This window comes from Symphodus melops, assembly GCF_947650265.1.
Source record: "Symphodus melops genome assembly, chromosome: 8".
Taxonomy (NCBI): domain Eukaryota; kingdom Metazoa; phylum Chordata; class Actinopteri; order Labriformes; family Labridae; genus Symphodus; species Symphodus melops.
The window spans coordinates 16,262,534-16,275,395 of record NC_136698.1 but is presented as its reverse complement, the minus strand read 5'-3'; the positions used below and the strand labels follow the sequence as shown (position 1 = coordinate 16,275,395).

At 37.7% G+C, this 12,862-nt stretch overlaps 2 protein-coding genes across 6 annotated transcripts in view; one reads left to right on the top strand and one right to left on the bottom strand.

Annotated features, from left to right (window-relative positions):
- slc44a5b (solute carrier family 44 member 5b) overlaps positions 1 to 5,047 on the top strand; it is a 37,946-nt gene extending 32,899 nt beyond the window's left edge. Inside the window, exons 20-22 of one of the 2 annotated variants that reach the window (XM_079349553.1) lie at positions 158 to 246; positions 899 to 983; positions 2,814 to 5,047. In XM_079349553.1, coding sequence (XP_079205679.1) covers positions 158 to 246; positions 899 to 983; positions 2,814 to 2,923 — 284 coding nt within the window. In that variant the 3' untranslated portion in view covers positions 2,924 to 5,047. Of the gene's footprint in view, positions 1 to 157; positions 247 to 898; positions 984 to 1,410; positions 2,700 to 2,813 lie in introns of those variants that run through there. The other variant, XM_079349552.1, reaches the window with a different exon arrangement.
- Positions 3,251 to 11,408, bottom strand: LOC306827634 (LIM/homeobox protein Lhx8; the record flags this gene model as incomplete). Of its 4 annotated transcripts, XM_079349566.1 has the most annotated exons (9): positions 3,251 to 5,626; positions 7,128 to 7,317; positions 7,898 to 7,993; positions 8,532 to 8,635; positions 9,184 to 9,404; positions 9,621 to 9,742; positions 9,880 to 10,005; positions 10,585 to 10,662; positions 11,328 to 11,408. In XM_079349566.1, 9 exons carry the CDS (start codon positions 11,406 to 11,408, stop codon positions 5,550 to 5,552), a joined length of 1,095 nt encoding a protein of 364 aa, XP_079205692.1. In that variant the 3' UTR covers positions 3,251 to 5,549. The 4 variants fall into 4 exon arrangements, with proteins under 4 accessions (XP_079205692.1, XP_079205693.1, XP_079205695.1 ...); XM_079349567.1 differs by lacking the exon at positions 10,585 to 10,662; XM_079349569.1 differs by lacking the exon at positions 10,585 to 10,662 and having other exon boundaries at positions 9,880 to 10,020; positions 11,328 to 11,398.
- Between the last annotated feature and the right edge of the window lie 1,454 nt (positions 11,409 to 12,862).

Here is a 12,862-nt window from a genome sequence, read left to right as displayed (position 1 = left end):
CGTCATTTCTTTTTTAACGTGTGTCAATTTTGGACAAAAAAACCAAACTCAGTTTACAAAGGCTTTTTGACTCCAAGCACAGAGTCTGATGATTGAAGGTAAAGAGAGTCTATACTAAACTCTTTGTCATTCTTTCCTCTTTTATTTTGTTTTCTAGGCGTTCTTGCATTTTTCTTCTTCACTCGAAAAATACCGGTCATTCAAGCAGAGGTGCCGTCCCTGAATTACTACTGGGTGCCACTTCTGGTGAGGAATTAAATTGTGAAAAATTCTAACCTGTTGGGTTTTTTTCTTTTCTTATCAGCAGCAATAACAGAGGGAAAATGTTGTATCTTAGGATGAATGGTGTGTGTGTGTGTGTGTGTGTGTGTGTGTGTGTGTGTGTGTGTGTGTGTGTGTGTGTGTGTGTGTGTGTGTGTGTGTGTGTGTGTGTGTGTGTGTGTGTGTGTGTGTGTGTGTGTGTGTGTGTGTGTGTGTGTGTGTGTGTGTGTGTGTGTGTGTGTGTGTGTGTGTGTTCTGTCTTAGACTAATTACTGTTCAAAAGATGTTATCTCCACTCAGGGTGGAGATAAAAACTTTCTTACGATGAAGTTGAAAAAACTTTCAATGGAGTTATTTTTTTATCTGTTTTCTTTCTCAGGGTTAGTCAGTACCTTCCAAAGTGTTCCTTCAAATGTTTTTCAAAGAGCTATACTGAAAGATACAAATCTGACTGGTGTGTTAGTTTCATTTCATTTATTTCACATTCCAATTATTCACATCAGATAACACTGTTGCACCAGCTAATTAGTTTAGTTAAAGGTTTTATGAACCACTTGCTTCATTTGGTTCTGATGGGGGTTTTTTTAGCCTGAGGCCAGAACAGAATAATAACTGTTCGACGTGTCAATTCTTTCAGACGGTGATATTTGGATCGTACATGATTGCACATGGCTTTTTTAACGTCTATGCCATGTGTGTGGACACATTGTTCTTGTGCTTTTGTAAGTATGACATTTAATAATCATTATCTTCACTCTTTAACCCCTACAATAAAAAAGTGTCAACCATTAATATACATAAATATACATTTGAACTGTTTTTACTGGAAAATTGTCTTTTTTCTGGTATCAGCTTAACTCTATTTCTACACACATGTTCTTACCTAAAGACCTTTAAAAAAAAATTCAGTAGGTGTGTTATCATGATTTCTGAAAATGGAAATTTAGCAGACAAAGCCTCCTTCCTCTTTCTTGGGAACTATTACACTAAATGACAAACTTATTCTTGCTCATTCAGCTCTTTTTAACTCCTGCATGACCTTTTTGATAATTAATCTCTACTAAGTCTTTGCTCTTCTCTCTTTTCTTCCGGCTGTAACATTGCCTGCTATTCCTGCTTCTCCTCTGCTCTGCTGGGACCTGGTCTCAGGTGAAGACCTGGAAAGGAATGATGGTACTTCCTCCAGGCCCTACTACATGTCTCCTGGCCTGCACAAAATCCTACGTAAAGGAGAGGAGGGCGCAAAATTATGTGCTGCCTCCTGAACAATGCACGGCCTTTTTTTTTTTTACTGAACTTCTAACTCTCCCAATCACTTCTCCATATCTGCTGTATGTGTTGAGGTTTGGACGTTTGAGAGCGAGTATTGTAGGGCTACACATCAAAAACTGGATACATCCTCGCCTGGTCAGAGATGGCCCGGACATAAACGTGCTTTTACTTCAGATCCTCAAAGAAAAGGCATGGGGGACTAGAAAAAGACTTCAGTTTACTTCCTCTCTTGAGCAAACTCAGATACTTGCTTTTTTTCTTCTGCCATGCTTCGGTTCTTTTTTTGTTCTTTGTATTCTCTGCTGACCTCTGCCTTACTGAGAGGGAACGGGTAAACTGGCAGGATGGACGACCAGGCTGAGATAAATACCCTGACAAACATGAGGACCTTGAAATGTACAGATGCCACTGATGGACGTACTGTAAGGCATTGGGTAACATCCAGAAACAGTGGTGGACTTATGGGACACCCTCTTGTCGCACTTTGGTCTTCTAAGTATAAAAGTGTATGCACTTTCACATATGGGAAAAGAAACCATGTGATTAATTTCCTCTGTCGAGCATGATTATGTTGCTGGCTGTTGATGTTTAACATTGGTTTTATAGGTTGCTTTGATCCACCATATTTATACTAACACGAACACAAAGATCCAAAAATGATGTGTAATTCTGCACTTGCAAAAGGTTCTCTTGTTTTACTTAATTTAAAAACAAGTCACAATCATTTCAAAGTTTCCTTTATGGTCATAGATGTACTGTAAACCAGACAGAGACTTTGTGGGAGGTCAAGACTTCTGAGGACATGATCGAGTTGTTGCTTTAACTTTGAAAAGAACCTGACAGTTTTTCAGGAAACTTCTGAATGCAGCCACTAGTTTATGTGCCTAGTTGTGAAAAAAAAAAAGTCAAATAAAAAATGTTCTTCTTCTGTGGTTTTAGACCTAACACCAGGAACCTTTTGAGATACCGTTTATAAAAGGATGTCAAAGCCATTTTTGGTAATTTTTTTATTGGATGGTTCAGATATAGTGCTGTTTTAATACTAAGTATAATACACGCATCTCTCTGGAGGTTATTCTGTGTTCTTTTTGTATAGGAGAATTTTTTTATCAATGAAATCCAATGAAAATGTGAATCATTTTTTGGAATAAACATAAATGGTTTGAGTATTGTCTGATGCATTTTCATAGTACGGAAGTTTATCAAGAAGGTATACCAGAGATAAACAATGATGGAGCGTTATTCTCAATTTCTAACATGCTATCACTGCTGCCCCCTAGTGTGGGACCTGGAGGTGAACGACGGCTCTCCTCAGAAGCCCTTCTACATGAACAGAAACTTGAGGAGCATCCTTGACAAGCAGAACGTCCAGAGGCGGAGCCGGAAATAGAGAAGAGACAAAAGCTGGGACAAAAAGAAGACTGATGATCTATTACCAAAGTATGGTACATGCCATTGAGGCAAAAAGTATTTTAGCAAATATAAATTAGGGGAATGCAAGTTATGCACTATAATGGGGAAACTCATGATAAGCAACAATAATCAATAGATTTGTCAACATTTTTAAAATGTATTGACTTAATAGTTTTGAGGGAATTAAAGGCTCCAGAACTCTGCCAAGACGGTTTTTAAATAATGGACGGTGTGCATTGCAAAGTCACACCTGCGTTTCTGAAACTGTCTGTTTTATGTTACAACAATAGCTGACACGTTTGTATTTATTTTAATTTTATTTTTTCAGCATTTTATGTATGTATTTTTTACGGCCTCAGTCAACTGAGACACAGAGTTCCTTTTGGGAAAAAGTGATTTCTTTTTTTTCCTTCCGGAGATTGTCTACATCAGCTCGTTTTGTTCTAAACCTTGTAGTTGCCAGTTTTCACCACTTGGTTGTGCCATGCCATCGTGTGTGTGCTGTTGTTGTGGCATGAATGCGCTGCTGATTGAGCTAAGTCTGCCCATGAAATGGTCAGACGTGATCTCATTTATGGACATTTTATTACAGTTTTGGACCTCAAATTGTCTCACATTGAGGCCCCTTGTTTTCGAATATAATTCACGTGTACATGATGATTAAGACTCCCAATGTGCTTCACTCTCTCAGGGCCCTTCTCTCAGAATTGCCACATTAAGTGAATAATTGCATCTTGTAGCCACAGTTTACATTTAAAGATGCTTTTCTGCAGATGTTTTAAAAGAATTTAAAATGTTTTGGTCAGCATCCAGCGACAAAGGTAGTTATGTTTTTGATAATGCAACGAATCCAATGAAACATTGAATGTAACAATTAATAGGCCTACGTGTGTCATGCACTGACTGGCAGCTATATTAGTGATACCCATAAAGAAGCATGATACATATATCATTCTGTTATAGACAGACGTGAAATCTTCTTTTCTTAATTTTAAATATAGTAGCTATGAAGCTAGTTTGAAAAAAGGTTTAATTTGTGTCACTCTTGTTAAAAAACAGGGCTGGTCCCAAAACCATGTTACTGAGCAATCAAATCATCAGTCATGCAGAACTGTCCTTTGTTAAAGACTGATGTGTTTATATATGGTTTACATTGGTTTCCTTCATAAGTTGATGCACATCTGAAGAAAAAGCATCTGACGTCAGTTTGTTTGAGCCGGTTATTTGTAAGGTGCTGTTGTGTCAATCTTCAGTTGAATTGATTGAGTTTGGGTGTCACTATGCTGCCTTTGATAGTTTCACACAATTCTTCTATTTAACTGGCATCAACATAGTGCTGATGTCTTCTTTTTCTCAAAAAGATTCATGCATCACGAAGAATGATGCTCACTTTCAGATCAGTGAGATGTGACTCACTCTTGTGCGTCTCTGTAGCGTGTTTGTTGAAACTAAGAAGCTGCCCGCATGGTGCCTCGGAGTGACAGCACTGCCAGCCTCACACACCTTTCGCCCCTGTCTGAGCTCAACATGCTGGGACATGGAACCATGCAATTTAAGCAAAACAAATCTGCTTTTGTGTGAGAAAGCAGAGATATTATGCATCTAGTGCTAATGCGGCATATTGTCATTAATATTTTTATACTGAAAAATGACTACACCTTTTAAATTTCTATCTACATATGCACACAGTTCAGGCTCAGTGTCATGAGGATGAATACCTAAGATCTGATAAGTTAAGTAAAAAGTGTGGTTTTATACGCCTCCCCAACCCTCGCATGTGTAGATTCTTTTGGTCAACCACAGTCAGCAAGTAGACACAAGTAAACCTTCTCTCTGTGCGTCACTTTTCTTACCACAAGCTCCTAAAAGTCAAACTGAAGACGTAGTGTTCTAACCTGTCCATAAATCCTGAAGTTCTTTCTAGTGTCATATGTGTGCAGAAACCTCAACATTTATATCTCCCAGAAATATATTTATTTATGCAGAGAAAGAATATATAACCTGTGTGTATGGTTATCATTCAAATATACGTGTTTTATTACCTCTATTTATGATCAATAAATTGATTTTATACAATGAACTTTCTTCTTCTCAAACTAAACACTGCACCTGTCTGATCTGTTGTGTCGAATATCTGCTATTAGTCATTCATCTCCACGATTTGTGAAATTAGACATTTATTTACAAAACAGACATCACATACATTCAATAAATTAAATTGCAAATATTTCAACACTGCTTTACAAACAAATTCAAGTTCACCTTCATATTGAGTCAAGATCTCGGGTCTGGTTGGCTATCACAGTCAAAACGGTGTCACCAACTACACAAACAAATAGAAATCTGTAATGCTGTGAGTCACAATCCTATGAGGTACACAGAAACCTTTCAATTTCCACATTGCATCGTACATTTAGGACTGAAAATTATCGTCAACAGAATGGAGTTTTCAAAGAATATCAACGTGTGATAAAATACTGGCAGTTTAGGGAAAGGAACGCTTTTATTGTCACTTAAGATCAAATTATATTTACAAAGAGAAATGAATACGGCATCTCCTTTTGTTGGAGATCGCTTGTAAAGACGTTTTTGTGTTGAGCAGCTCAGGTGTGAGACACAGGAAGGGAGGTCATGGCGTGGGCGGGCAGCAGTGGTTGAAACATGGATTGAGGAGAGTGTACTGTAGGATCATAGAAAGAGAAGTTTAAACAGAGTCCATGAATGATACTAAAAGAAAGACAGTGTTTGTGTTTTCTTTATTAAGCACATTGAATATCAGGGAAGCTCAATGGGCTAAACTTTGAGGTTAAAAACACAAGAATACAACAACAAATGTGTTTACACAGTCATGAATAAGACACAGAAATCAATCCAACACACAGCAAAGCAAACATCATTAACCACACAAGGGATCACATTTACACACAGACACACACGCATACATGTTCGGGAGAGAAGATACGTTTTGGAGTTTGCTTTAAAAGTAAAGACAGCGGTGATGGAGCTCAGTCAGAATTTTATTCCCCTTGATTTAATTCCAGGTACGGCTAAAAGACCACCTGAGGGGCCGGGTCGGGTTGCAGTGTTGTTTAAGAATGACATTAATAAAGCTTCAGTTAATTATATTGTAAGTTAACGGTTGTTGCAGAAAATTTGAAGCAATAAAAAGATCCTGATTATAAGTCAAAGTTTATCTGTTTAGCAAATTTAAAACAGCTTCAGCTGACCAAAGTGCTTTACAGGCAGTGCATAAAAACACAATCATATAAAAATAAATGTGGCGATTATGATTGATTGATTGAATTCATTTTTGTGTCATGTACACAAAGAATCCAACCCTCATGGGCTTATAAAAGACTCCAGAGAATTCAGTTGCAGTGGTTTACATGAATTATTCATTCATTACATCATTCATAACGCTACAAAGTTGCTCCTGTCACAGTTCAGTCTTAAACACCGTGCACTGTCTTTTCTCCAAGGCTTTACAAATAAAATCTGCTACGACAAAGGTTCCTTTTTTAAAACACAACTCAAGTTTTTCATAATCATCTCGCCAAAAGAAATCAACTTAGATTGAGGACATGTTTTTAAAGGCTTTCTCCTTAAAATATTTATATTGCCAGTTAAGTTAATTTGCAAGCCTTTTATTAAAAACAAAAAAAACTTTAAATCTTTGAGAAAAAGTCTGATGTTAAAAAAAATAAGGTGGAAACACATTACACCTGTTCTTCTCGAGCTGCGAGTTTAAGAATTCATTTTAAGATCTTATTGTTTGTGTTTAAAGCCTTATATGCCAGTCCTCACCCTAAATCTATGATTTGCAAACCCCCTATAAGCCTGAAGGCTGCCTAAAATACTCTGGCAGGACCCCTCGAATAGACTCCACTGGTCACAAAAGGTGACTGAGCCTTTGTTTGGGCCCCTCAACTGTGGAACTCCATGCCTGAAGATCACACCGCCAAACTCACTTTCATAGGTTGGATTTTTCTTAACTGTTACCGTTTACTTCTTGACCACATGGGTTATATGTTTTATATTTCTGTTTTTATTTGTTTCTTTATTTGTTGATTTGTATATATGTTTTTACTTCTCTGGTTTGATTTTAATTATTAAGCACTTTGTAACTAAATTATTATTATTATTATTATTATTATGAAGAAGAAGAAGAAGCCAGGACTTACTGTCTATGAAGGAGTGTAGCGCAGAGAGCATTGACCCCTCTGGGCCTCCGTAAGTGGTGTATTGAAGCTCCTCGGGGGTCGGGGTGGTCTGGGACAGGTGGCTGGGCTGCAGTGAGCTCATGGGGGTGCTGGAGCTGTGGTTTGGGCTCACATGCTTCTTGTGGCGGGCTCGACAGTTCTGGAACCAGACCTGGGTTAACAGGATAAATACCTTTATTAAGGACACTTTACACCAACTGAAATGTGCATACTGCACAAGCTCTGTTATCTGTGACCCAGTGAAGGAGTTACTATTGCCCCGCGTCTTATCATATATCCTATTTTAACTTAAACAGAGTATTTCCATAATATGATATATTTAAAAATATATATATTTTCACCAATACAATTACAGGCAATATTATACAAATTGTAATCTTTGTCGATTAAAGCCTATATCTGAACGCTGAAAAATCTGAAGGCTGCAGGACAGGTCCATGACGGATTGGTTTGGAAGAGGAGCTACGAGCATCCTTGTCATATTTATCCACATCCAAGTGCCTTTCTATTCCATTTAAGCTGTTTTACTTTGAATAAATAGAAACGGACAGATTTTTTTCTAAGACCATTTGATCATTATTATAAATCATTTTAATCATTAGTAATCTTTGTCAGGATGCAAAAAGAAACTTCAAAATATCATAACAAATGTTACTTGAATAATTTCTTGTCCTGTCTTTAATATTCTATATTGAATTAAACAAATGACCAGCTGTGGAGCATTTACTGACCTGAATGACTCTCCGGCTGAGGCCTGTCTGCTCGGCCAGTTTCTGCAGCGTCTGAGCATCTGGATTGTTGTCCTGGGCAAACTGAGCCTGCATCACCTGTACAGTCAGAGGTCAAAGCAAATCAAATAAATAACATATAAGTTATACATTGTGCATTTTAAATAAAGATTAACAGATTAATAGATAGAAATGATATTAGACTAACTTTAAATAATGAGATATATAATACTATTCATACATTATTTTATTTAACTGGATCATTTATACAAGTTGAATTCATGTCACTGGATATTGATCAAATTGATAATATTACAATTAAGATAAAAAAAAACTTCATCACACTACTTATTTTTGTTGTACCTTTAATCTACTTTAATTCCAGTGTAACTAACCGTACACATATTTTAGTATTTCAAATGTTATGATTAGGAAGCCTCCTTTTCTGGACCAAAATTAAAGCATTGGGTTTGAAATATTTCCTAATCAATATCTGAAAAATTTAAGTGTATGGTGAACCTATAAGGACACTTTCTCCTTTGTGCATTTAGTGTTGGAGGCCAGTGTCTGTGTAATGTGTTGATATGACTGCAGAGTTGTAGTTCAGTGTGTATTGTTTGTGTTAATGGAGATGAACCTGCAGCTGGTCGGCAGTGAAGCTTGTCCTTGCTCTCTTGGAGGGTTTTGGCTGGTTTATCTCCTGTTCAGTAGGAACAGCTCCTTCCATATTCATACTGTTTCCTGAAACAAGCACAGATTCAGACACTGACACATCTGGAAATATTCAGTGCAGAAAAACAAGTATTATTTATGATATAAAATGTTTGGGGTTTATTGATTGAAAGAGATATACAAGCATTAATTAAAAAAAAAACATATTGCTATTAAAAATGGCAATATGTAGCGACCACAATTAAACGGTCAATTCTTAAAATGGACAAAAAAACTAAATAGATTCAGTTTAGGCCTTTTTGGTAATTTCAGTGTCTGATTTGTTATCAGTAATAACAGAAAGCAAACAGCAAGCTCAACTTTTTGTTTGACCAACACGAAGCGAAATGATTAACTGTTTTTATTTTTTTATTTTTTAGACTAAAAGGATAATGTGTGATTTTTTTTATGGTTAAAAAAAAAAAGTTCCAAATCTGCAGGGCAGCCTCGGGAGCAATCTTATTTAGCCTAATTTAAAGTAGGTTCGTGATCACATATATGCTCTTTTAGTTTTAAATCGTAACACTTTCCCGCGTATTGTTTGTCTTTGGCCTAATCCGCGACACGTTGGAGCTCACCTTTCTCCACGGCCCGCTTGAGGTTGTCCAGCATGCAGTCATAGTGCACCCTGCACAGCACCTTCTCCTCCACGAGAGCAAACTCCTCCCCGGTGGACAGTTGCCTCTTGCAGGAAAAGCAGGCGAAGCAGGCCAGGTGGTACACGTTCCCCTTCGCCCGGCGGACCCAATCCGTGGAGTGAATGTTCCGGCCGCAGCACGCGCACCAGGTGCCGTATCTTCTGCAGGTGGAGGTCGAAACAGACACCAACATGAGCTGCAAAGGGCATTAAAGGCGGCTATTTTTGTATCGTCAAGGTTGTTTTTCCATTTAGTTGTTTTCTTTTTTTTCTCAAGGTATTTTATTCCAACTGTTTATATTTTTCGATTTAATTTCTTTCTTTCTTTCTTTCTTTCTGAAAGAATGGTGGCTATGCTGTAAAACTTGATGCACATACCGAAAGTAATCCAGTTTACAGAAAACCTCTTTTTCTTTGATGTAACAGCTTGTATTGCTGCCAAGTGAAGCCTGGCACACGCTGCAGGACAGACAGCGCACGTGCCAGCACAGGTCGTTCACCTGGAGCAGAGACGGGACAAATTAGCCAAAGTCAATCAGTTAGAAAGGATCCTTAAATCCAAACAAAAAAATTTAAACAAACTTATAATAACACAAAACAATGCCCACACATAAAAGACCTGGCATTGTTGAGCTACCTTTAATAAATATTTATCCACGATTTCGTCATTGCAGCTCGCGCACACAGCTCTGCCCAGCAGAGGCGCAGAGGCCATCGTCTGCAGCGAAGACGCATCCTCATCCAAAACCTCCACCGTAGCACCCTGAAGACATCAGATCTGCGGTTAGAAAATTACAGGCTACATACCTCCGTAAACTGCGTGAGTTGCATAACATGTTAGAACTCAGTTCAACCTGCTACTGTCAACATGATGAGAAACTCAGCTCAACTCAAAACAAACAGCATTACAGGCTATGGCTTTCAATCTTTCTTCCTCGGTCAAAAATAGATGTAGTACAACATAAATTGGATACATTTCGAAAAATCAGCGAAAATAATTTGTATATTTAGGCGAGAGCCGTAGAAAATTGGCAAACGTTATTTCGACCAAATTTTGATCTATTTTCACCACAATTTTCAATGTTGAGTAGCTGCCCAGAAGTGTCTCACTCTTAAAAAAAAGTTTTATATATTTTTAAGCTTGCCTAAAGGTTTTAGGCTATGTAAAACTTTAAACTTTAAGTTCAATGCTGTAGCATCACAAAGAAAACAAAGAGTTCCTATTTAGTTGTCGATGGTTTTAAAGATATTTAAAGTTCATTGAAATGGCCTCCGGTTAATTGACAACCTGTTTTGAGTGAAATAAATAAATAAGAAATAATTAACCACGACACGTTCCTACCATGATGTCTCTCCTGTCCTCGTCGCATTTGCCTAGCAGCGCTTCTTCTCCTCTGCAATCTTCACACATGACGAGAAGCTACACGGCGGGCAGAGGAGGTCGCTCTGTCAGACTGCAGCAGCTGCCTTAAATGCCCCCTGCCTCTCCCCATAAATATCATGCCTTTCACCTTTCACCATGACAACGCCGTCGATTACCAAAATGACATTTAAAATAGAAGGATAGTCATTACTTACGAAAACAGACAACACTTGAACTAATACTTATCCTATGTGCATTATGTTCTTCAGATCTGCATTTGTGATTCAGCAACTGAACGCTACTCGCGCGCGTGCTGCGGTTAAACCCCAACACGCAATTTCACGCGTCAATCAAAAAGCCAGCGCGAGGTCTCCGGGAAAAGGAGGATTGATTTTTTTAATAACAGCAATTAAAAAGGCTTAGTTCGCCACAAACGTCAAACCGGGCCAAGCAAAAGGTGAAGAGGTCTCATTAACTACTTGAGTTTTAATTGCAGAATTCAGGAAGGGGTAATTTTATTCGACATTTCTTCAAATTGTGAAAATACTGCTGTCAACGTGTTGAAGGCCGGTTTTGATGACAGACCGAAGCCCACTTTGATTTAATTGGCAAAGCGATTACGACGAATATAATAAGTCTTTACTCTGAGTCGCACCATAACCTGCTACTATCAGAAACACACAGTGTATGTCTTAAGGTGATATGCAGTATAGGCTACTCACCTCATCGTTGGACAACACAGATCCGTTTTCGTCCTCGCTAACTATGCAACACTCTACTTTAACTTCACTTTTCCAGCGCATGTCTGTGGCTTCACACTTTCAAAATCGCCTTTCTTCTGTGGTTCACCTGCGGGATTCCTCTGAGTGGCATCAGTCTGCCCTGCGCTGCTCAGAGGGCGGATCATAACTCACATTCATCTTTTTCTGTTTGAACGCGCCTCCCTCTGGGAATAAGCATAATGCGCTTAGAAAGGATTCCGTTTTATTCTTACAAACACCTTTTAATGCATTTTTGATTTAAAAAAAAAATGCAAGTGCATTTAGACTGATGTAAGAACAACATGATCCAAAACATGTACTTTACTTTTGGATTATAATTGTTGGCTATATTTTGTACCTATCTGCACTGTATTTCTGTTATTGGCTATTATACTACACTACTTAAATAGCAGCTATTTATCTCTTTAGGTTAAGCTCTTGTGTGGAGCAATATTTGATTATTGTGTGGGAAAATAATACATTTTAATAGGATAAATATACTTTTTTTTTCATTAACTTGAGTTAATTAATAACATTGTAGGTCTCAGAGGGGGAAGTCCTGGTATGCCTTCCCCCATTAAAATAGTACGTTCAGGAATTTACTTGCCATAAAGTATTTTATAACCATGCCTGCTACTGCTGTTACTCTAGAGGAACTGCATATACATGTCTCTTCAAGAAAACTGTGATCTGCTTGATGAAGGAATATAGTCCTGAAAGTCTTATTGAATGATGCAATCCAACTTTAAAGGCTTTCCAAATTCCTATATTAAGTTTACACTTCACATCGAGGTCAGTGTATTGGATACCAATCAAGCTGGAGCTTTAAATGGAAACCAGGCATTTCCTTTTTGACCTGTTGCATAATGTAGTTTCTCTGATTATGGCACTTGTGGCACTTTTTCCCCCTTACATTATTTAGGTGTAAAAGAGGTCAAAGTAATATATTCGACTAAGAAAGAAGGCCAACATATGACTAAAAATGACAAAAAAAAGTGAATGAATACCCCGCTTTGGGAACTACCGCTTTGGCGTTAGTAATTAAAAAAAATGTCCAATAGGACCTCTTGACATCAGGCCTAATGCCCTTTATGTTATATACCCTGATACCCAAGTTCCCATAATTGTCAATTCAGCCATAGTAGAGGAAATCCTTGATGTTAAAAGTTGGTTAAACACAACATATAAATGCCCAAATTGGGGCAAGATTTTGTTATGATAGGCAATGGCAAACATATATGTTTTTTTAAACCAATACACCAAGACAAATTCCTTGTATGTGTAAATGTCCTTAACAATATAAAAAACTAGTCTGATTCTGAACATGTCCAACAGCAATTATTTCTGTAAGGGTGAAATGAAAAGGCGGTTTGGCCTTTTCAGTATACTCACCATCGTCAAACATGCACACTTTTCAGCATGGTGGAACTAATGGCAAAAGTAAAACATATTAGTTTAGTTTTAAACATAAAGCAATTTGATCTGTGGAAACACAA